Source organism: Lethenteron reissneri, chromosome 38 (genome assembly GCF_015708825.2).
Source record: "Lethenteron reissneri isolate LAM-NWPU_2019-01 chromosome 38, ASM1570882v1, whole genome shotgun sequence".
Classification (NCBI taxonomy): domain Eukaryota; kingdom Metazoa; phylum Chordata; class Hyperoartia; order Petromyzontiformes; family Petromyzontidae; genus Lethenteron; species Lethenteron reissneri.
In genome coordinates, this window is record NC_083816.1 from 3,577,323 (window position 1) to 3,601,533 (window position 24,211).

Sequence of the window (24,211 nt, forward strand, 5' to 3'; positions counted from 1 at the left end):
TGCTTGGTCAGTTTCAACGCTTGTCCTGTTTGAATTGGTTTTGGCATTCAGTGCCCTGTTGATGTGTACATCATTGTAACCGTTCAATAGGGCCTAAGACCCATCACATCTCGGAGCCTGGATAATAATAATGTCAACTTGTAATGTACTGCCACCGAAACATCCGCTCAATCGCTCACCTAGAGAGAAAGGATGACTCGGAGGCACCAGGAGGAACCACAGATGAGGGGGAAAGAAAGAAGCCAGGCAGTAAACCCTGTGCCAACAATTGCTCAAGCTCTGCAGTCCCCTATATATTCGGACGTTTTCAGCCAGTTACTGGTAGTGCTCAGACGAGCAACTTCACTATGACCTCCACGCATTGACAAACGGGCCGTGCGTGTTCATCTCGGGAAGGGGGGGGGGGGGGACCTAGTATTCTCCCGTTTGTACGGAAGAGTCGCGTAGGCAGCGGTTTAATACGCTGGTGCCCCTCGCCCCCACTCCCACCCCTGCCCCCCCCCCATAGCAACGCGAGGAGCTGACGCGGCAGTGGGACCGGCTGAGCCGGCGACGCGATCGGCTGCTCGAGGCCGGCCCCGAGGACGCGCAGATGCTGGCGACGTTGGGCGAGGACCTGGAGAACCTGACGGCGAACATCGACTACATCAACGAGAGCATCTCGGACTGCCAGGCCAACATCATGCAGATGGAGGAGGCCAAGGTGAGGCTCCCTCGCGGCGACGGTGGCCCTCGCGGCACACACGCACCCGCACACACGCACGCACCGGTGGGCGGCACACACGCACCCGCACGCACGCGTGGGCGGCACACACGCACCCGCACGCACGCGCGGACGCACGCGTGGGCGGGACGCGCGTGTGAACGTCCCCGTCGTGTGGTTGGCGCCCAGGAGGACGAGAGCGAGAACACGAACACGGTCGCCATCATCGGCTCGTGCTCGCTCACGGAGGCGCGGTACCTGCTGGAGCACTTCCTCTCCATCACCATCAGCAAGGTCGGTGCCTCCACGCCTCTCCTACCTCTCCGCGCTCATCTCACTCTACTCCCCTCCATACATTCTCCAGCAGATATGACCCCAGCAGGTATAATCTGCGCAGATACGACCCTTCTCCCGCTCCTCCCACTTGAGCTGATTGGCCCTCCGGCCACCCGCGCCCCGCCAGGGCTTGCTGGCGGCGCAGAACGAGTCTCAGGTGAAGGTGCTGGAAGGGAAGCTGAAGCAGACGGAGATCAACAGCTTCACGCAGAGCCAGCTGCTCTTTCACATGCTCAAGGAGAAAGCCGAGGTGAACCCCGAACTGGAGGCGCTGCTGGGGAACGCGCTGCAAGGTGCCCACACACACACTCACACACACACGGACACACTCACACACTCACACACTCACACACTCACACACTCACACACTCACACACTCACACACTCACACACTCACACACTCACACTCACACACACACACACGCGGACACAGCGACGCGGATCTCCCCCCCCCGTGTCGGCACAGCACACGAGAGGGTGGTGGTGTGTGCTAGAAAAAACCGGGCCCAGCAGCCTCTGCCTCCCTGCTGCCGGTGTTTATACACCACGCCCCGAAGGCTGAGTTGACTTCGGGGAGACCTAGAGCAGATACTCTTTGGTTCTTTCGGTAAAGTCACGGAGGTAGAAAATAATAATAATAATTTTATACCCACGTGACTTTACCAAAAGAACCAAAGAGTATAGATTCCTGCAGTTACGAAAGCTTCAAATCAAGATTAGACCTAGAGCAGGTTCATATAATCACCACCACTGGTGTTAGCCGTGGTTGAGAATTGAACCCAGGTCACCGAGTTTGTAGTGGTCCACGAACCACTGCACCACTGCTCTTCACGTGCACAAACCCGCACGCACGCACGCACAAAACGCATTCGCACACCCGCGGGCAATCGAGGGTGCAGCCGTGGTTCCAGTCCAGCAGGGATCAGGGCTGGCGAGCGCCGCCGCTGTGCCGAGGCGACGGCGCGGTGACCCTGGGCGCACTCGGCCCCCGCCTCGGTTGGACAGCGCTGGGTTGCGTGGACCGCGCTAACGATTCGGACGGCAGGCTGCTCGTCCCCAAACCCTTCTCGCCGCGTTCCGAATTTGGAAGCAAAAATTTCAGTGCGATTTATTTCTTCAGATTTCATGAACGTTGAATCTCGGAGTGCGGTAAGAAAGTTAAAAAATCCGTAGCTCGACGCAGCAGAGCGCGGATTGGAGAACTCACAGCCGTGCAGCTGTGTGTGCGTTTGTGTTGCTTGGCTCGGTGTACACCCAGTACTCGGCCGGCCCAACGTAATTTTCCTTCCCATAATTCCACGGTGATATTATGAAACCGTGCGTTAAATGTCGAACAGTCCCAGCCCTGCGTCGGCGCTAATGTCACGGCAATAAATCACTTTGCATGCAGCGCAACGCGAAGGACGTGCGAGTCGCAGGCAGGTGCTCGCATTAACCCTGCGTGGCGAGCCGACAAGCGTCTCCCGCGTGCGCGAGCGAGCCTCCCACGCGGGAAACCACGCGGTGGTGTCGCCCCGCTGACGGCACCCTCGTTGCCTGCCTGGTTCATAAATCACCCGCCGCTCCCTGCCGGGACGTGGGTGACACCGGAGAGCTGAGCCACTCAAACTGGCTCCGTGGGGGAAACCACGTTCACGTTGCTGCGCGAGATTAGCAGAAAGAAATCTCAACCGCCGCGGTGCCGACGCCATCGCCACCCCTGATGTGACTGTTTGTAAACTCCGTCCGTGGACGACTGCGGTTTTTGTACGCCGGTCGTGCGTGTGCACAGACGCTGTGGGCTGTGGGCTCTGCCTGCCGCGTGCCTTGTAGAGCAGGGTTACCCGCTAATCGTCGTGTAATTCTGATTAAAGACGAATTGTGCACGCGATTTACGAAATTTCACGATAATCCACATTCGGGCTAACGGAGCAAACGGGACGGAACACGCGGAACGGAACACGCGAGACGGACAGTGCAAACCATGCAATTGATACGGACAATCAAGTGGATAGGGACAATACCGATGAGACTCGTGTCGCCCATGAGAGAGTGCAACTCGAACATCATCGGGACGAAGGTCATCGTTGAATCGCTGCTCCGCATCGTGACGGATCTTGTAGCATCGCTGTCTGGGGGGGGGGGGTGGGGTCAATCGATCCACGCCTGCCCCGTTGCCAAGGGATTCGTTTCAGACTTGTGTCTGGGTCTGTGACACGGAAAATATATCCACGTCCGGCACACCACGTTCGGTGTACCTCCAACTTTGGCCGTGGCTACTCCTGGTCGCGTACTACCTACCCCAGTCTACCAGCACGCAGCAGTGGTGACACTCGTGCCTCGTGGCAAGTCGTGCCCGGGCTCCATTCCCGACTCAGGCGCCTGTGCTGCGTGGGTTCTTTCTGGGTTCTCCAGTTTCCTCCCGTAGCTAAACAAAGCGTACAATGTAACTGGTATTGGCCAGACATAAAAATGCTAAAATTACCTGCAGATTACTTAATTGAGATTACCTACAGCAGTATCGCCAACCTACTGCGAAATACTTGGCAGGACCCTCCTGAAAAAAGAGTCTTGAGACTCGATGGAGCTTTCCTGGGTAAATGAGTCACGTGACTCAGGATGTGCGGCGGCGGCGGTGGCGGCGAGGGTTGCGCGGGTGCGGCTCTGCGGAGCGTGCTGCTGGTGGTGGTGGTGCGCATGCTCTGGGCTCGGTGTGGGTGACGCTTGGGAGCTGGGTTGGCGCCCTGCGTGATGTCGTTTGTGGCTGTATGGAGGTGGCGGCTCGGTGTGAGCTGCTGCGGCTGCTGCTGATTGGTCGTCCGCCTCCCTGCCCTCCCCCCAGCACCTGCGCCAATCGAAGTGCACAGACACACTCTGAGACGGCGTCGTAATGCGGAGTGCTGTGACGGAGAGCCTCGTCGAAATCTTAGAATAACACGTTCTCACTAACGATTTGAACTGGTATTGGCCCGCTCGGAACACAAGGCGCGAGTTCGTATCTGTTCCGTTAGAAAAGGGCTGGGGGAGCAGCTTCGGGGTGCGTGGAGAAACAGCATGTCGTGAACCGGTCGACCAATAGTTGCGGACGCTCCTGGTGTCTTTCCCATTGGCTCCTGTCCTCCAGGCTCCTGGAGCGCCAGCTTGCAGCGTGCAGTGCCGTGCGGTCCGATTGGTGCGTGAGCTTGCATCCAGTGTGCGGTGTTGTGCAATCTGAACGGTGCGTGGGCTTGCATTGCAGTACCGTGCGATGTGATTGGCGTGCGAGCTTTCGTCCCAGCGTGCAGTGCAATGTGATTTGAGCGTGTGCTTGTCCCCCCCGTGTGTTCCTGTCACACAGAGCTGCGTAACTTAGACTTGGGTAAGTAAGGCGGCGCTCTTGTGTAACAGAGCTGCGACACGGACGGCATGGCTGCATGTGGCAACCCCGCTTGACTGCGTCGCCGCTGCCCCCCCCCGTGGGGGTTGGGGGGCGGGGGGCGCTGTCTCTCCGTCCTCCCGCGACAAAAGCACAACTCCCCACCGCTCAAGGAAGTCGCGACCCTTACAAAGGACGATTCTCATCTTCGAGATGAGTGCTTGGGCTAGGCGTCCCGGATATCCGACTCGAGTTCCAAACTTTGTTCGTGGATAAAGCCACTTGTGTATTGTAAGCGGCAGGGTCACGGGGTGGTAACGCTCGTGTCTCGCAGCGAGGAGAGCCTGGGTTCGATTCCCCAGTCGGGTGCCTCTCTGTGTCGAGTTTATATGTCTCCCCCCAGTTCTGCGTGGGTTTCCTCCCAGAGCAAAAAAAAAACCCATGTACAATGTAACTGATATTGGACAAAACATCCCAGTGCTAAAATATCACCTCCAAATTCATAAATCAACATCGCCCCCTACTGCGAAAACTTGGCAGGACCCTCTTAAAATTGAGTGGAGACTCGGCGAGGCTCAGAACGAGATTATGTATTTATACTGGAGTCATCTGATTAGCCATGAATATCTTTTTCACAGATATCCAGTCATCCAGGAAGCTTTCCCAGGTAAACAAGCGAAATAATAACCCGTATTATTATACTGAGCATGTCATGATGGCACTTGATCAACATCACCGTGATGACGTCACTGCCACGTGATTTAACGCAGCGTTATGGCAAAGGCATCAATTAGGGCGGTATGACGGAAGCTCTGGGCCGTGGCTTTAAAGTAATTTTTTCTATTCATTAACAAAGTTTGGAACGTTGTGGGAGAGTCTTACGACGGCACGCATCCACAGGGCAGCACGAGCCCCTTGGCTTCGTCGTCCGTCTAGATTTTTGTTTGATCGCAGCGAGGGGCCCGCGTCGATGGAGCCACGCAAAGCACGGTGGTCTCCCTGGGTTAGACCGCGTGTCGATCGCGCCCTTTCTCAAGCTATGACCACGCAGGAGTTGCGAGGTGATTCAACTCCGGAAGCCGGGCGGCGGTAGCTACATCGCACGCGGCCTGCAACCCAGTGCTGTGGAGGCGAGGGTTCGTGGATCACACGAATGTTGTGATACGCCCTTCCCGTGAGCATCAAGGAGGAGCCACACTCTGGCTCGCCTGGATGAGATAGAGGGTTGTCCACCCCCCCGCCTCGCATGCGTAGGTATTTTTCCGGGTGCTCTGGCAACCTGCCCACGTGAAAACACTCACGAATTGGCCAATAACACCTTAATATATAGAAAGCGCAGACCTTGAGGACAGGAAATTTGGCTGCTGCTCAACGGCTGGTTGCCTTTCCTGCTCGTCTGCGGTTCCTCCTTGCGCCTCTTGAGTCGTCGTCTCTCTACGAGAGTGAGCGAACGCAGCGGCGGTAGTGGCGGCAGCAGCGCAGTATTACCAGTTGACATTATTATCATGTTCTTAGGTTTTTTCCGTAAAGTCACGTAGGTAAAACATTAAAATTAATAAAAGTAAAATAAAAATTTATTTTTATTTTACTTTTTATTTTACTTTTACTAATTTTTATTTTTTACCTACGTGACTTTACCGGAAAAAACCTAAGAATATGAATCCTTGCAGTCACGAAAGCTTCAAATCTAGAATTATTATCATGATTAACATGCCCACGGTAGCGTGTGCCGAAAGCTTGAGAGAGGAACTGCTCGACACGCGGACCGGCCAGGAGGGCCGCACTTGGACAACGAGCGGCCTGCGAAAGCCTCCGCGTGAAATTGACAAAGCTTTACCGGCGGAGGAGTTGTGCTCGCCCTGGGAGGACCCGAGACCGCGCCCCTCCACGCTCGTGCAACCATAACCCTGCTAAGCGGCGATTGAGTGCGCACGGAGATGGGGGGGGACTCCAACCGTACCTGCCACCCCCACAACACCCCCACAACACCCTGTGGCTGATGCACGCATGTGAGCGTGCAGGTGCAGCAGCGTTGCCAACTCCGTAAAGCGGATAGTCGCCAAGCGAACCTCAGAACGTCGCGAGACGTTGCCATGCAGAACCTGTAATGTTACCGTCACGAGAGAATGCGCCAAGCATTACTCACGGTGCACCGATACGGGATCCTGAACGTGAACCTGGGATCGCCCCTAAATCTGCATTGCGTCCTCGTCCTAGAAAGTCGCTAACTTTGCCACCAGATGCTTTGACGATATTTTGCCACTCGGAAAACCGAAAAGGTCACTGGATTTGGCGACAAAATCGTGGAGTTGGCATAGCTGATCTGCGGCCTAGTGAAGGCTTCGCCTGCACCGCGCCAAATGCAGGGCAGATTCTGCGTTTGTTTTGGGGGTCAGGCTTCGGGTTGGAGGCCCCCCTCCATGTGCGTGAGCTGAACGTGCGTAACTTTGCCTGATGTACTCACCTGCATGACGCACAGCCCAGGGGTCCACCCTGGGGGTTCGGCTGCTGCTGCTGTGGCAGCGGCATATCTGTAACCCGACTGAGGACACCTATGAGACAAAAATAACTGTCTCGCAAGCACGCAGACGCACACACACACACGCACGTGCACTCACACCACGCGTTCAAGCATGGAAATGCCTCGTGAGGATGTACACTGTCGTCCCTGTTCCGGCTGTCCTGTCCAACCCCACAGTAACACATCCTCCTCTCAGCTAACCCAGTGGGCAGCCCTCTTCCTCTACCCTGGCTCTCTACCAGGCCGTGCTGCCCAAGTGAACGTCTCTCTCTTAACGATGCAATCCGATGCCGTCGGCACACTGTAAATTCTTGAATCGGTATTCTCCGCAGGGCCGTCCGACTTCGAGGAAGCACTGCCAACCGTGGTCACGTACGGGGTTGTGTAATTCGGTTAAAGATAGGGGAGCCGTATCGCTTACCGCACACACGGGCAGAGAGGGGGGGCTCGCACCGGCTCCTGCAGGTGGCGGTTCCTCGCCGGTCCGGCGATGGCACGCGACGCCGGCGCTCGTGCGGTGATTATCGTGTTCACGCCAGCGCTGGCGAGGTCCCAGATTCGCCCGTAAATCTCCACATTCAGGGCTGTCGCAGGCTATGATCGCTCGCCGCATGCATAATGGCCGAGCTTGCCGCAGCGTAGCGTAAAGGGCTGCAAAGCACGATTTACAGTTTGATGGTCACCGAGTAGAGCGAGGGGAGGGGGGCCTCACCGTTTATCGCCTTCTCTTTGCCCGGCTCCCGTCCTGGACCCACGATGCGATGCCAACGTCGTGAACGATCTGCACAGCCAGAGCCGTGCTGTTGCGATGAATCTCGAACCCGCCTCACGGGCTGGAGGAAGGGGGAAATCGGACGGGGGGACCCCGCTTCACTGCTTGCGCCAGGGCCAAGTCTGATTGATCTGACCTCCTAGCAGCGGCGAGGGCCAACTGCTGTGCAGGGCGCCCACTTCAGTTCGGCGCCGGGCTCGGTGCCGAACCACGTTTCCCGGCGAGCGTGGAGTCTGGTTCAGGGTTGAGCGCAAAGCAGGATAGACGCGTCGTTGAGGAAGCTCGCGGCGAAGGCAGCGCAGCCGACGGGGCCCGGCGGCAGTGCTTTCTCGTGGGAGCGATGGCGCCGCGGCGGCGCCGCGATCCGCTTGACGCGTCGCCCCCCCCACCCCACTCCACTCCCCCCAAACGTGCGGTTGTGTCGGCTGCAGATGCGGAGGACAGCAGCGAGGACGAGTTGGTGCATCCCACCGCGGGCACGGCTGTGTGAGCACCATACCGCACCGCACACTCTCACGTTAAACCACCACGGCGTGGGCGCAGAACCAACGGTCCACAGGCCGGGCACAGCCCAAGACTCGATTTCGTGTGGGCCTGCAGCCACGCTACGAGTCTGTCACCGCAGGCGTCCTCGCCGTGCTCGCGGGGTACCGGAGGGGAATCTTTTTTTTATACCTGGCAACATCGCCGTTTCTCATTTGTGTGTGCTCAGTCACCTGTAGAGCCAAGGCCCAGCGGTGGCCAGCGCCATGCCCGGCCCCCTTTCTCTCCCTAGTGCTGATCTTTAAACACCACATCAGGTACTCATTTGAGGCTGAGTTGACCTAGGTGAGGCCCAGGACCGGTTCAGATAATCGCGACTGATGTTGGCCTTGAGCGGGAATCGAACCCCGGATCGCCGGGTTCGTAGCGCAATGCGCTAACCGCTACACTCCGGTCGAAGACACACACTCGCGCACGCAGCTGGTGTACATTTCTAAATAAACGCGGAAATAATGCAGCTCGCGTTGCTGAAGTGGCGCTGATCACTGTCCGCTGTGCCGCTGGCTTTGCCGCATGCGACGCTGGGCGCTGCTGCTCTGAACCGCTGGGCGCTGCTGCTGTGCACCGCTGCAGACTGCAGGGCTTGGAGACGTCCAGAGGCAGCGCTCCGGGCGAGGGCAAACCCAGAGACAAGGTACAAAGCAAACACGTGATGACCACGTACGTGAACGTTCGACCGTATCCCACCGTGCCGGTCGGTGATAATTGGCGAAGGGGCGGTGTGTGCCTCGGACAAGTTCAGATGTTAACGGTCGCCGCTGGCTTTAGCCGCGGAGAATCCAACTCGGGTCGCCGGGTTCATTGCGTAATGTGCCAACCACGGCGCAACCGCTCCACGCTGGTGAATATTATTGAATGTAACGCAGAGTTGTGGGAGAAACGTTAAATCAGCCAGCAGCAAGGGACGTGACGAACGGAGCCACGCAAAGGTTAGGCGGTGACGCGGCCCAGCAGTTCGCCGCTCATTGGTAGGGGTGACCAGGCCAAGACCATCAACCTGCTGCATTTGAGAAGTGTCAGCAGTAGGATCTCGGCAGCGGTGACGGCGCCGCACCCTGACCTCTTCGTCGCCCGACCGCTCTCACGTTTATTTTGCCGAGCGTCAGAGCCTTGACTTGCAGCGCCCCCCCCCCCACTCCGCGGGTCTGCGTGGCTTAGGCTCGGCGGCGGGCAGCCACGCAGAAGGACATGCTGTACGCTGGCAGCGAGTGCCCCGCGCCCTCGCTCGCCCCGGACGCGGCGGTGGCGCCGGGAGGGACGGGCGTGGCGGCGGCGCGGACCGGCAGCGGCGGCGCCCTCGCGCTGCTGCTGCCCGTGGTGGAGCTGCAGGAGAACGGCGACGAGCCGCGTGGCCCGCACGTCGCCAGCCCCTCCGGCAACGCCGGCGCCGCATGGGAGGCCTCGTGCCAGTCCCCGCGACAGGGGAACGGCCAGTGAGTAGCGGACTGGCCAAACGTACTATTGACACTGACTCGACTCACTCACTACAGACTCCAAAAAACTGCAGACACAACTCGCTCACTGCAGACAAACTCACTACAGACTCAACTCACAACAGATTCAACTCACTCCGCACCACCTCTCCGGCTGTTCCACCACACCACACCAACTCTCCCAAGGTCATCACTAAAGCTCGGGGCACATGCCCCTATGTGCGCGTGTTGTCTGTGTTTGTGTTCTCTGTATGCGCCACCCGAGTTCGTTGGAGAAAGTGTTTTTGCCGCCACCTGTGTGAGCTTTAAATCCACGGGGATACTGACAGATCCTTGATGCGGCGGCACTGGCCGCGTCTCATTGCGGGAGAATCGGAGCCGTTGGTTAACGTGGCAGGCGGGCGCGTTGAGCGACGCGTTTAACGGGCATCGGCGTGGTGCCGATGATGGACGCGCATCCGGAGGAGAAGAAGTGAACGCGCTCTCCGTGTTTTCGGTCGTTCCTCGTCCGTCTCATACCGCAGACGGCGCCAGGCCCCAGCCCTGGCGCGAGAACGGTCTTGGCGAGACCACGGGGGCTGGGCTCATGGGCCCGGGCGACCCGCTCTGCACCTGCACCGTGATCGCGCGACGTTACTTTATAACTCTCGTCGTCGTCGCCGCCGCCGCGAATTCTGGACAATGAGTTTCCCTCCTGCGAGCGCACGTCACTCGGAGTGTTGCCTTTATTACCGCCACGTGTTTCCTGTTGCGAGCGAAAAACAAGGGTGAAATTATTCTCTCAACCGTCATGGGTGAATCCTCCATTGCTGGCCGCAGTGATGGCCTGTATGGTCAGTGTGTGTGGTGAGTGTGTGGTGAGTGTATATGGTGTGTATGGTGAGTGTGTATCGTGAGTGTGTGTACGTGGCGTTTCACAGTGGAGCAGTGTAAGGGAAGAAGCAGAAAGGGAAGTGTGACCTGCAGCGTGGTGGGTGGGTGGTTGAGTGAGTGGGTGAGTAGGTGAGTGAGTGGTTGGGTGAATGAGTAAGGTGAGTGGGTGGGTGAGTAAGTAAGTGGGTGAGTAAGTGAGTAAGTGGGTGAGTAGGTGAGTGGGTGAATGAGTAAGGTTAGTGGGTGGGTGAGTGGGTAAGTGAGTTGCGAGTGAATGAGTGGATAACTCAGTGGGTGGGTGAGTGGGTGGTGACTCGCAGCGTGGTGAGTAAACACAGTGTGGCGAGATGACACGGTCGGGTCCAGTAGAGCGAGACCTCCATACAGGTGGAGGAACCCACGGGGGGGGGGGGGGGGGGGGGGAAGTTGCGTTGCTGGTTTCCGCTACCGGGCCGGCGCACACCGACACCGCCGCGGCACCGTCCAGGACGAGGCAGCCCAAGGCACAGACGGCCGCTGCCGATGCACACCGAGGCCGCGTGCCGGGCACCCGGGCGGCCAACGCAGCGCTCGACCAGCGGTGCCCAATCGGAAGGTTGCGACGTTAAATCCGGGGCTGGGTTAGGATTGGCTCGACTCACCATCCCTCGGGGGGGCGGGCGGGGGGTCAGTAAATTGAGTTACGGTGATTCCCCGTCTTAGGAATGTAGAATTTCCACCGCTGGGGTCTGCAAGGTTGTGAACAGCAGGTGAGCGACGAGCGCTGTGTGGAGCCTCGCTCGTGAGAAAGCGGGGGGGGGGGGGGGGGGGGGGGGGACCGTAGCCACGGGAAGGTCTCCGTGGAGACGTCGCATTACAAGTACCGGGAGCGATGTGACGGCGTCGGCGCTCGCTGCTACAGAGCGCCCCACTGTGCTGTAGAAGGACTATCGCCACAAGGAGTCACTTCCTCCTGAAACACAGTTATCATGTCACACGAAGGCGTTCGCCACCAATATTACGATTCGTAATATCGTTAACGCCTTACGACGATGCTTCGTGGGATCTCCAGCGAAACGTCGGACAAAGTTGTCAAAAATGTTGCTTGGGCTTTTGAGCGTACCTCCCCCTTCCCCTCCTCCACCCCCGCTGGCTTTGCTGAAAAACAAAATCGATCGGCGCCGTTGGCCACGACGGGACGACTCAATTGGCTCTGCCGCTGGGTAGTGGAGGGCTCTAGGGGAAACATTTTGATCAGAACATATGCGACGATCTGACACAGAAACTCCTTGTGAATCACAATTTACATAATTAGCTCACTGAAGAGTGTTCTCGGTCTGTGTTTTTACAAATGAACCGCTCCGCTGAGTGCCCTAATAGCGCGTCTGACCGCAGCTCTCGAGTCTACTTTATATCAACTCGGCCTCCCGCCCCGTGTGGGGCGGCCGATGGCCACACAGCCCCCGGGGGCGTACCTACGGCACCTGGAGCCGTCGGGTGGCGCATTGGGTCGCGTCCGCCACTAACTTTCACCCGAGTCTTGAGCTCACTTTTAACTCCCCCGAGCGGGCCATGCGTCGGGCGCTAGCCGGCAGAGGCATGGAGGCGACGGCGGAGGAGGAGCGGCACCTGCGGACCCGGGAAGCCCTGGCCTCCTGGCATGGGGTGGTTGGACAGGGGCGGCCGTGGCGTGCGGGACCCCCCCGGGTGGAGGAGGCCGGCGGCGGCGGCGGCCCCGGGGACCGGGCGGGAGGGGGTGGCCGTTGTGCGCTGCCACAGGTGTTGCCTCTCCTCGTGCCTCCGCGCGGGAGCGTGCACCGCGTGGCCCTGCGCGACGGGACACGCTGCGCATCCTTGTCGCTCGCGGCGTGTGCGGTTATTAACGGCGCCGCACGCTTTGGACTGCATTATAATCACAAGCAAATTACATTTACAGCCACGCATTTCCCAATTACCAGCCCGTCGTTCACTTATTAAGATAATTGCCTTGGATGATTTATAATTGCGGTCGTCAAAATGCGGTCCTGCTCGCAAATTAACCCGATAATCGCGGGCGCCCCACGATGCTTGAACGCTGCGATGTTCACGCACGTGACGCTTCCTCGGAGCCTGCGCGCAGCGTGGGAAGCATGGGTCCCTCTTCTTAGTCCCGCACCTGGGCCTCTCTCTAGCTTGGGAGCCGCATTGCAGTCACACCGCCTGCACACCCATTTGCTATGCGACTGCCCGCGTGAGACACCACGGGTTCACATCGGGTGCTGGCTGCTGCCGCTGCTGCCGCCGCTGCTGGTGTTTAACTCCGCGTTGCCGTTCGCGTTTTCTTGCCGCCGCCGTCGTTGGGCAGCTATGGTGGCACTGGGACCTTGTGGAGCACGCAGGGAGCAGGGAGCAAGGTGCATGGTTGTGTGTGGGGGGCGGGGAGCGCAGGCGTATCCGCGTGCAGCATGCCGACAGCCGCTTGCCGCCGCCGCTGCCCGCAGTCGCCGAAGAAGCCTGGCTTGGGCCAGCGGGCGCCCGGCCGCCGAGGCGAGCACGGTTCCCGCCCTCAGCGTCTGCGGACGCCGGCTCTGACGATGTCCTCTTGTTGCGCACAGCAGCAGCAGAACGCCGTCCAGTGGCTCGGAGAGGAGGAGCACCGAGCCGTCGCCGCTCCTCGGCAGGCGCAAGACGCTTGACAAGAACGCCGACCGAGCCAAGCGCGACCAGAAGCAGTGAGTGCGCGCCGGCCGCGTGTTACCATGAGGCGCCGACGTGTCTCGGTGCCCCGGCGACCTGGTAGTACCACGGGTGACCGGGTGTACTGGTGACCCGTTGCCCCGCTATCGGCTTCTAAGCCGCTACATTTTTCCAGCCTTGGCAACAGCGCGTGCCAGTATCGGCTAGGGGCGCCAGCTCGCGACGCTCTCGACTCCCGCGCTCATGCAGTTGGTGTTGTGCGCGTGCCCCTGTGCGCGTCGGGGGTCGGCGCAGGTCCGACTCGGGAACGTCGGAGGCGAGCATCACTCCGCCGCCGTCACCCCCGCCTCGTGCGCGCACCGACAAGAACGTCTTTTCGCGGCTGACGAGCGCCCAGGCGCCGTCCTCGCCCGCGCACGACAAGTGAGTCGGTGCCACGCCCCGCACACGCGCACGCCTCGCCGCCCTATGGCGTGGTGGAGTTAGTGTGGCCGGCGCAGGCCGGTGTCTTAGTGACCTACTTCCCAGCTGGTACTCTGCTATGCCACGTGTCCCGATACCTCGGGACCCTCGTGCCCCAATGCCCCGGTGCCCCGGTGGCTCGGTGCCCTGGTGACTCGGTACCACAGTACCCTCAGTGTCCCGGGGTCCATCTCCAAGCCACTAAACTGTGTGAACCTCGGTGCAGCAACTGTCCATAGCGGTGGGGTCAGCGTGTGTGGGGGTGGGTGGACTGGGTAGCAGCGTCAGCTCGCGACGCTCCGTGTCCGTCCCCAACTGTTCGTGTCACCGCTGTGCGAGGCTGGCGTGAGAGAAGGGGGACTTGTTGCCGCGGTGGTGCCGGCACGGCAAGAGATGTCGGCGTCACGTGAGACGGAGTGCCGTTGTACTTGCCCGCCTTACCTCCCCACGGTCTGGGCCTTCCAGTTCTACTCGTGACTGTACCTATCTGTTGCGTCATGCTTTCCTCTCCCAGGTCAGATGACAGTGACTCTTCCTACCCAGAGTTCCGCAGGTATTGAGTTCTCTTCCCACCCTATTTCTGGATTGGTGTTGTCGTGTTTATTCTGCCCCCCCTTCATTTCATTTCTCTCCCGCTCCAATCCACGTGTCACTTGGTGATTTACGCTGCCGCACGGCGCTCGCTGGGCTCCCACCGCCACCGCCGCCGCTCCGCCCCCCTCCCCCCCCTCTGCCGGGGGGGGGGGCAACCTGGGCGCCACGTCACGTGTGACTCACCGTGTGTGCCGCGCGCATTAACGCGTTCATTTTTAATTTGCTCTGGGTGTCCTTGCATGGCTTTGTCGCTCGGGAGGGCGCGCCGCTGACCGCGGGGCCTGCGCTAACGCTGCGACGGGCGCCGCGATTTTACAACGCGAACCCGCCGACGAGAAACCGGTGGATCCGAGCGCACGCCGATCCAGTTTCACATCCCGGTCGACCTCTCGGGCCGATCCGCTTCTCGCGGCGTGGCCGCGCGTTGTAGTCGCCGCCGTGCCCTCTGTGGATCAATCGTAGAGCGCCCGAGGCGGAGCTCCGCTCAGATATCGGAGTAGTTGCCTAAGCGATCGGCGCACGAGATGGTGGGAGGTGGTCTCCCCCCCCCGCCGCCACGAGGGCGGCCGGAGCCACGGCGCGCCGACGCGAGTGACGGCGCGTGCCATTCCGTGCCGCCAGGGGCGTCATCAACCCGTACAGCGGCACCGGGCGTGGGAACCGCTCGCAAGCGCTGCAGTGCCTGCACGTGGCCGAGGGGCACACCAAGGCCGTGCTGTGCCTAGACGCTACCGACGACCTCCTCTTCACCGGCGCCAAGGGTGAGTGCGCTCCGTGCGCTCCGCGCGCTGCTCCACGCCGTCTCGTGGTCCGCGTGCCCCGTGCTCTTGCGCATGAACCGCGTGAGTGGATGTGAGGGTGGAGTTGACACAGCGGGGGTTTGTGTGACCAGGTGAGAACCCAAGGGACCAGGATGAGTCTTGGTTGCAAGAGTGACATGGGGCGTCAGCCTGCTGCCAGTAGGGGGAGATCATTGCTGGGTGAATTTGGCTAATCTTGGACCTTGATGCCAGCACACAATGGCCTCCCCTTGCGACTGACATCACGCGACCTTTAACGTCCACTGCGAGTAAAGCAGACGGTGCGTAGTATCGTTTATTACGCACTGCAGTAATGACCAGGGAGGCCGCTAGATACGAACCGCTCCAGCAAGAGGCGAACGCGCTACCCTTGGGCAGAGGTCGCAAACGGGTTTTGATTCCTTACCCGTACCCGTACCCGGCCGCACCTGGGTCGCAAACGGGTACCCGTACCTGGCCGGGTACGGGTAGCCGGGTATCGGGTAGGGTACGGGTATCGGGTACCCGGTTGCGACCTTTGCCCTTGGGACAGATCACCGAGTGACGTCGCGTGCGCGTGTGCGCGGAGCAGACCGCACGTGCAAGGTGTGGAACCTGGTGACGGGTCAGGAAATCATGTCGCTGGGCGGCCACCCCAACAACGTGGTGTCCGTCAAGTACTGCGGCGACTCGGGCCTCGTGTTCACCGTCTCCATGTCGTACGTCAAGGTGTGGGACATCCGCGACTCGGCCAAGTGCATCCGCACGCTCACGTGAGTCCCCGCCGCGCCGAGTGTCGCCACTCGCACGGGGCCGTACGTCCGCGGGCGCGCCTCAGCCACTCCAACCTCCACGTGCCGTGTGAATGTGTGGACACACCTCTCTGTCTAGATGAGCGCAAGCCTCTCGTGTGAATCGCGTGACTTCTACGTGGCCACCTCCACTCGGAATCGCTCCCCTCTCTCCGCTGTGAAAACGGACGCTGCTCCTCTGTGCAGCAGCGTCGAGGCCCTGGTGCAGCCTCTTCCTCCTCCCGTCCTCATCTCCCCTGACTCATTGCTTCCGTTTCTCCGCTCATTTTTCATCCTTGTCCTCGTATCTCCCACTCTTTCTCTTCCCTCTTTCCGTTCCTTTTTCCCCATACATTACATCCTTTACTCTGCCCTCCCCTTGCTTTGCCACGGGTACAACAGTTGCTAATGTATGAACAAAGTAAAAGGCCCTCCCGGTAGCCTTAACAGGCTGTTATGGAAAGTGGTGTTTGTATGCACCTGTGAAGGCCAACACAGCATACGAGGGGAGTCGGTGGCTGGTACCACACCCGGCTGCCTTTGTCTCCCCAGTGCTGATGTTTTATACACACACCGTACCTGGCACTCATTCGAGGCCAACATCTGTGGCGAGTAATGTCTGAACCGATCGTGGGCCTCCCCTAGGTCAACTCAGCCTTAGATGAGCACCTGGTGTGGTGCGTAAACATCAGCGCAGGGAGACAACGGTTCACCGTGCGCGAACTCTCGCGTCGCGCCAGCCTTACTCGGCTCTTTGTCTTCATACAACGGGCGTCCGCAGGTCATCGGGACAGGTCACCATGGGAGACCAGTGCGCCAGTGTGTCGAATCGCACGGTCACCTTCCCGGCCGGCGAGAGTCAGATCAACCAGATCATGCTCAGCCACAATGGCGCCTTCCTCTACGCCGCCGCGAGCAACTTCGTGCGCATGTGGGACCTCAAACGGTGAGCACGCACAAAGACAAAGATCCCTCATATAGCCTTGACAGACTTTTGAGGCAAGTGCTATCAGTGAGCACCAACACACAAATACACATTTCCCCATTGGGACTTAGCAGAACTTTGGGGCAAGTGCTGTTTGCGAACAACAACAACAAATGCCATTTGCCACTAAGTGGCGGTGACGTCACCACGACGCTTGTGCCAGGTGAACACCTACACACACACGTACACAGATCCCCCCTATAGCCTTCACAGACTTTTGGGGCAAGTGCTCTTAGCGAAGCACCTCCACCCAAACATCCCCCCCTATACGATTAACAGATTGTTGGGGAAAGTGCTCTTAGCGAGGACCTACGAAGGCCAACGTGGCACATGAGGGGGTGAGTGGCCAGCACCACGCCCGGCCGCCTTTGTCTCACGAGTGGCGATGTTTACACACACTCGCACACACACGTGGGCTTATTTTGTGGTGATGGATGATGATAGTAATATCAACTTGTGCCACGCAGCCACTGCCGCAGTGTTCGCTCGCTCGCTTAGAGAGATAGAGGACTCGGAGACGCGAGAATAAACCACGGACAAGTGGGAAGGAAGCGGCAGTCAGGCAGAGAGCCGGTGCCAAATTCCTCCCCCCCCCCCCCCCAAGCTGTGCAGTCCTCTACAAGTGACGATACGTGTGGGAAGAGAAAGCAGAACGCCCAGAGAAAACACACCGTGCCGATTGGTGCGGGTTGGTGGGCGTGGTAGAGCATGGACCTGGGAGTTTACTGCAGTAAAACATTGGGTTTTACTGCTCTGTCCTATGCTCCACAGTGACCAACCAACACCTGGTTTACGCATACAGTAAAACCATGGATTGCGAGTAACTTGGTCTGCGAGTGTTTTGCAAGACGAGCTAAATTTTTTAATAAATATTAATTTGATAAACGAGCGAGGTCTTGCAATACGAGTAGTACGTGTATACGCTTTGTCTGCCGAGCGTCACGTGATCACAACTGATACACGAGTGCTTTGGATTACAAACACGTTTCCGGAACGAATTATGCTCGCAATCCAAGGTTTTACTGTATTGGTAGCCCTTTCAGGAACTATCCAGGCTCAATTCCCGGGTGATGTGACTTCAACGCGTGGGGTGCATGGAAGGGGGGTGCATGGTACGGACAACGACCATCTGAGGTCATCCTGATAGTGGCACCTCGATTCTTCACTGCTGGTGAGGAGGCGAAGGAGGTGGGGTTACGAGAGCGTCGGTCGCTGAGCGAGCGCGTGTTGCCACGTCTCCAGGTTCCAGTCGACGGGGAAGCTGAGCGGACACACAGGCCCCGTCATGACCCTCACCGTGGACTATAACGCCGACAGCACGAGCAAAGTGATCACCGGCTCCAAGGACCACTACATCCGGGTACGGCGCTCGCCACGCCAGTGACTTATGGTGCTTGAGCACGTACTGCGTGTGCATGCAGTCACTCACGCAGCACGCGTGCGGGTGACCTACGTCTTTGTGGTCGCATACATACTCACATGCAGTGTGTGCGTGCACACTGTCGCATACACCTGCAACGCTTGTGTGGGTGTGCCGTCGCGTACGTAGAAAGACACACGGACATGCTCGCTAACAGCACTTGCCCCAACGGTCTGGTGAAGGTTCTATGGGGGATCTTTGTGCACGCCCGCCAGGTCTTCGAAGTGTCGGAGGGAGCGCTGGGCACGGTTGGACCGACACGGAGCATGGAGCCGCCGCACTATGACGGAATCGAGTCGCTCGCCGTCATCGGGGACGTCCTCTTCAGCGGCTCCCGCGACAACGGAATCAAGAAGTGGGACCTCAACAAGCAGGAGCTCCTGCAGGTGGGCGCTGCGGGCTTCCACGGTGACGAGGCCGTCCGGCTCAGAGAAACAGGCTTTCGAACCACAGACACCGGCTGGGCTATGACCATCGTGACAATGTGAACTGGTAACACGGCGCCGCCGCACGGAATCCGCTCGGCGCTCGCGTAGAGAGGACGACTCAAGAGGCGCTGAGGAGGAATCACGGTCGAGCGGGAAGGCAGCAGCCAGGCAGCGAGCCGGCCCTCCCAACCATTACCCAAGCTCTGCGGTCCTTTATATATGAAGGTCTTAGCAGCACATTGACGAGTGTTTACGTGTGGGAGGAAACTGGAGCACTCGGAGAAAACCCACATGTGCAAGGGGGAAACACTCTATCCCGCACACACGGAACAGGTGGAATCCACACTTTTGCTGTACCGCCTTCGCCTGGCGAGCCAGGGTACGGCTCTTTCTCGATGGCCACGCAATATCCGTGTGTGATCCATCAACCCTCGCTGCTGCCTCCAGTGCTGGAGCACAGGCCACCCTGTCGCCACCACTGTTACAGTGGTGAGGGTTAGGGCAGGGGCTGTATGCATGGGGAGCAGCAGTGCAGTGGTTAGTCCACTGCGCTACAAATCCGAGTTCGCTGCCGGCCCACGGCCAACACCAGTGACTTTTATCTGAACCGGTGCTGGGCCTCCTCAGCCTCAAATGAGTACCTCGTGCAGTGTATAAACATCGTCACTCGGGAGACAGAGGCGGCCGGGCGTGGAGCCGGCCACCCACTGCCTTGCGTGCCTCGTCTGTGTGCGTCGTCGCTCGCTCACAACGATTCCTGCTCCCCGTGGGGTCGCGAGGAAGGCTCATAATGGCCGTGTCAGACACCGAGCCGCCATCGGGCGTTCGAGCCTGCGTCCCACGGCCCTCTCATGCGAGCAGCCGCACCGACGCCGCGCCGGGAGGCCGGTCGTAGTCCAAGGGGAGGCGACCGGGAGGCCAGGTGGTCAGTGCCGAGCCATCGCCACCGAGATCCTGGAGTTGCGTCGGGGCTCCGGCCGCCAGTGACGAGTTCTCACGCGTTGGGGGTCGGGGGTCGCCTTAAGGGAGATCACTCTTAATTCTAGATTTGAAGTTTTCGTGACTGCAGGGATCCATACTCTTTGGTTCTTTCGGTAAAATCACATAGGTGAAAATAAAAAGAATACAAATAAAAATTACTAAATTAAATCACGACGTTTCGGGCGCAACACAAGCGTCCGTCATCAGGTAGGGACAACCAACAGCGAAAACAGTTGCTGAGGTATGCCAAAGAGATGACTGACAAGGGATTATATTGCTGAGGAGGGTGGGGGAGAAACGAGGACACACCCACACTCACCCTGTCCTCGTGACTTTAGCGAAAGAACCAAAGAGAATGGAGGTCACTCTCTCTCCGTGTGTTTGCGACGTCTCTGCAGCAAATCCCGAACGCGCACAAGGACTGGGTGTGCGCGCTGGGCGCGGTGCCGGGCCAGCCGGTGCTGCTGAGCGCGTGCCGTGCCGGCGTGCTCAAGCTGTGGAACGTGGAACCGTTCGCGCTGCGCGCCGAGCTGCGCGGCCACGACAGCCCCATCAATGCCATCTGCACCAACTCCTCCTCCATCTTCACCGCCTCCAAGTGAGTGCCATTCACCACGCAGCTCACTGCACCGCACCGCTAACCTAATCTATATCTATAGCCATTTTACAACAGACTCAGGCTTTATCATTTCAGCTGGCAAGACCCCATTGAGCCGAGCAGCTCTGTTACGAGAACGACCGTAGCCCAAGACCATCGGCATTGGCGTCAGTTACAGGACGTCACGGTTTCATGGAGTTAGATATCCATAGTTACATAGAGATCCAGAGTTGCATAGAGATCCATAGTTACATAGAGATCCATAGTTACATAGAGATCCATAGTTACATAGAGATCCATAGTTACATAGAGATAAATAGTTACATGTAGATCCATAGTTACATAGAGATAAATAGTTACATGGAGATCCATAGTTACGTAGACCTGGGCAGTGGTGGCAGCTTCCAGAAACTGCAAGGTGGAGGGAATGTGCAAACTAACCAGAGCAACAAGAACAAGAAGAAGCAAACTAACAACAAGTTGTTTACACGAAACCCACGCAGAACTCAACCGCAAGCAGGGTGAACAGTGAGCAAGGGTGATCACACACACATCAACAGCGGTGTCAATAATCCCATCACGGACGTCCGCGTAAGCAAACCGACCGTGCCCGCACAGCCTCGGACGTAGCGGAGCTGGGCCAAGCAGCACCCCCAGCGATAGCGGCGGAGGCGGTCTTGCAGCACGGCGCCGAGAGGAGGATCTAGGAATTTTCACCAGGCACAGAGGTCCGTCCGGCTAAGGATGGAGAATGTCATTTAATCCTGAACTCATTAGAATTCAGTGCTTTGTCGATGAAGATCGCCCAGTGTAGGTCTCTACATAGGTCCGTCGGGGCGAGATCAGCTTTAGAATGAAGGTTGCATTGATGCGATCTCTAAGGGGGACATCTAAGGCGAATCTTAGAGCTAATCTTAGATAGAGGATTTAGTTTATCGAGGATAGTGTTTGCAGTTGATCTGTAGGCTACACATCCGTCAAGGCCCTCGGTTCAGGGCCAGCAGCATCAGACTCCGGCGGCATCAGAGCCCAGCAGAGCTGCGATGCCTAAACACCGACTGGTTCCCTCGCCTCTTTGGCAATCGCCCTCATTATCGCGACCCGCACCTGACCCCGCCGCAGCGGGAGTCTCTGCGCCCACACCTCTTGACTTACGGCGGCAGGCATGTTTTATCGGTGGTCGTGCGCGTGGCTCCCGTCGGCCGTCGCTTGAGAGATGACTAGCGCGCAGCGCTGGCCCCCGAGGCCGATGCGGCAAGGTCGTTATCAGGAGGCTCCCGATGGCGTTGGCGAAGATAAACTCGGGACGTCTCGAGGACCCCCGCCCGGGAACCTCGCCTGCGGTGGGGCCACAAGACCAACCATGGCCCAGCAGCATTCAACACCTGCAGTGATGGGGGTTCTCCATTGTTTTACGCCAAGTTTGTATAGGAATTGCATCGGGGGAAAATCCTCGCTGGGTTGTTTTGTGCCACCGACCAGTCAGGGAAGTCCGCAGCACACAGCGGTATCAGGAGATGGATCGGCGCACGCGCTCACTCATGTCGCACCGCGCTGCGTGGGAGCTGTGGGGGATATCGACTCACCTGCCCTTCCAGCAGTGGTGGTGCAGACGTCGAGTGTGCAGGCGGTGCAACTGCACAGGGGCCCACGAGCTGCAGGGGCCTAGGTTCTGGGTTACGAAGTGAGTGAACGAGGGGCAAGGGGGTGGAGCCCATTTCTTTCTTGCACCAGGGGCCAGGCCAGCCACGCTACTGCCATCCCACCAGGCCCACAATCACTCCTTAATGCCAGGCGACCCTGGCCCCCCACCATGTCCTCCCGTGAGACGCTCGCTTTGGGCGAGTGGAGTTGTGCCGCTGTGTTGTGACACGGGCGTCTGTGCTCCACAGTGACCGCACGGTGCGGATGTGGAGAGCTCGCGTGGCGCTGGACTCCCACAGCAACGAGGGCGCAGACGCGGCAGAGGAGGGCGGCGGCAGCTAGAACCCCGCACGCAGGCATGCACGCGTGTATACACACGCACGTGCACACGTATATACACACGCACGTGCACACGTATACACATACATGCGCATGTGTACACATGTGTACACATGCACGTTTACATGCATATGCTCACACACACGTGGCCCCAAGGGCTGCAAATGTCAAGTGACCAACAACAGAGCACTATGTGCACACACGCACAGACTTGCGCACATACATACAAAGTTCCCCCATATAGCCTTAACTATCTGTTGGGGAAAGTGGCCGGCACAGTACGAGGGGGTGGGTGGCCAGCACCACGCCCAGCCGTCTTTGCCTTCCCAATGGCGATGTTTTCACACAAAGTACTCATTTGAGACTGAGTCAACCTCGGGCAGGCTCAGAACTGTTTCAGATAATCATCACTGTTGTTGGCCATGAGCAGAAATCTAACTCAGGTCGCCGGGCTTGTAACGCAGTGCACTAACGGTTCCGCTACTGCTCTCCACATACACACTCAAGGCAAGTGATGTTGAGCACACAGGTATATACAGATATATATGCATGCACGCACACTCAAACATACAATAATGTGCACACACACATATATCAAGACACATTTACACAAGCACGTCACCCTGGTACGAGCCACACCACTCGTCGCCCGCGTGGGGCGAGGTGGCCGGCTGGCACCGCCGGGCTCCGCAGCCCCGAGCGCCGCAGCCGCGCCGAGAAAACTGGAAACCCCCCTGCACTCTCTGCTGCTAACTCCGTGAGCCAGCCCGCAGAGCTACGTCCTGCGAGTCGTTACTTCGCTTCCCATTTGCTGCTAAGTGACCCCGTGTCGCGCCTGGTCCTGCAGAGCCACGTCCAGCGCTCGGAGTGTCCTGCCAAGGTGTCCACGCGTGACATCGTCGATCGGCCTTAGGGCTCGTCCGTCCCCACGAGCCCAGACGTAGGCGTCTCACTTGTCGGTGCCACCCGGGGTAGCAGAACTTTCGTGGTTTCAGTTCCTGTGTGGCCATTAACGGTGAGTAAAAGTATTCCTTACACAACCCATCGGCCGCACGACCTTCCGGGATTGCTGAAGTGTCGCACTCCCAGAAGGCAGCGCAGCTTACCAAAGAGTTCACTTGTGTTGTCCGTTGGGAGTGAATTGGAAGGACCAGAGTTTTGCCACCTCAGGGCAGGCGAGACAAGAATTGTGAGTGCCGCGCTTGAACCGTGGTTGAACCCACGAACGACATTTCACCGTGCGTTTCGCTGTGTTTTGAGTTGCGCACCGCCTTAGCGTTTGTTGTGCTGGAAGTTGTTTTTTTGCGAGTTTGCATGGTTGCCGACACGCTTGCGCGGCCGGCATCGTGTCGCACCTGTGACTACACGCGGCCTTGCGCTCGTTGCGAACCGGCCAGTGTCCACCCCCTGTCAGTGTTGACCTGCCCCCAGTGCACTGTTGGCATAGGAATTTCTAGGCCCTACTCTCCCTGCGATTTCAGATGTCCGTGTGCCTGTGTAATCCAGGGCTTTATTTTCTCGTGGCATTATTGTCCGTGCATGCCTACTGGATTAGGCAGGCACGAGACTCACAGCCAGAGCAAGAAGTAATATGCTGGATTTGTGAATGAGCCCTGCTGCTGCACGGGTGCGAGCGTGGCGGCAGTTGTGTGCGGAGACTTGAATGTGAGCAGCGTGTGGAAGCTTTGTTTTATTTAAAAGGACCGTGTTCCCTCCGCTTCAGGTTTCCCTTGCTCCCTAGGTGTGTATTTATTTGAGGGTTCTAACGTAAATGATTGTGTAGCCGTTTGTTTTTAGTTGTAAATAATAATCCGCAGTCTGTTTAAAATAAATGTTGAGCTGCACGATGATGTGCCGTGTCACCGCGTGTCCTTGAGTCGAGCATGGTGGTGCGAGGTGCTTTGCGACGGAGCCTCCAGGAGCAAAATCCCCACCCCCAGTCTCCTGGTCATCTCACATCAGCCTCCCCACACGCGCATCCTGCAGCACACCTCAACACCACACTCGCCCAATCATATTC

General features: G+C 58.5%; 1 protein-coding gene across 6 annotated transcripts in view; it reads left to right on the plus strand.

Annotated features, from left to right (window-relative positions):
* Positions 1–24,041, plus strand: part of KIF21A (kinesin family member 21A) — a 63,322-nt gene extending 39,281 nt beyond the window's left edge. For 3 of the 6 annotated variants that reach the window (XM_061567161.1, XM_061567162.1, XM_061567166.1), the window contains 17 exons: positions 509–703; positions 893–997; positions 1,167–1,332; positions 4,356–4,376; positions 8,098–8,152; positions 8,783–8,843; positions 9,368–9,642; positions 13,089–13,205; positions 13,465–13,593; positions 14,147–14,185; positions 14,848–14,987; positions 15,598–15,778; positions 16,578–16,742; positions 18,024–18,141; positions 18,417–18,587; positions 20,009–20,208; positions 22,101–24,041. In XM_061567161.1, coding sequence (XP_061423145.1) covers positions 509–703; positions 893–997; positions 1,167–1,332; positions 4,356–4,376; positions 8,098–8,152; positions 8,783–8,843; positions 9,368–9,642; positions 13,089–13,205; positions 13,465–13,593; positions 14,147–14,185; positions 14,848–14,987; positions 15,598–15,778; positions 16,578–16,742; positions 18,024–18,141; positions 18,417–18,587; positions 20,009–20,208; positions 22,101–22,194 — 2,232 coding nt within the window. In that variant the 3' untranslated portion in view covers positions 22,195–24,041. The remainder of the gene's footprint in view (positions 1–508; positions 704–892; positions 998–1,166; positions 1,333–4,355; positions 4,377–8,097; positions 8,153–8,782; positions 8,844–9,367; positions 9,643–13,088; positions 13,206–13,464; positions 13,594–14,146; positions 14,186–14,847; positions 14,988–15,597; positions 15,779–16,577; positions 16,743–18,023; positions 18,142–18,416; positions 18,588–20,008; positions 20,209–22,100) is intronic. The other 3 variants (XM_061567163.1, XM_061567165.1, XM_061567164.1) reach the window with 3 other exon arrangements.
* The last annotated feature ends 170 nt before the right edge of the window (positions 24,042–24,211 follow it).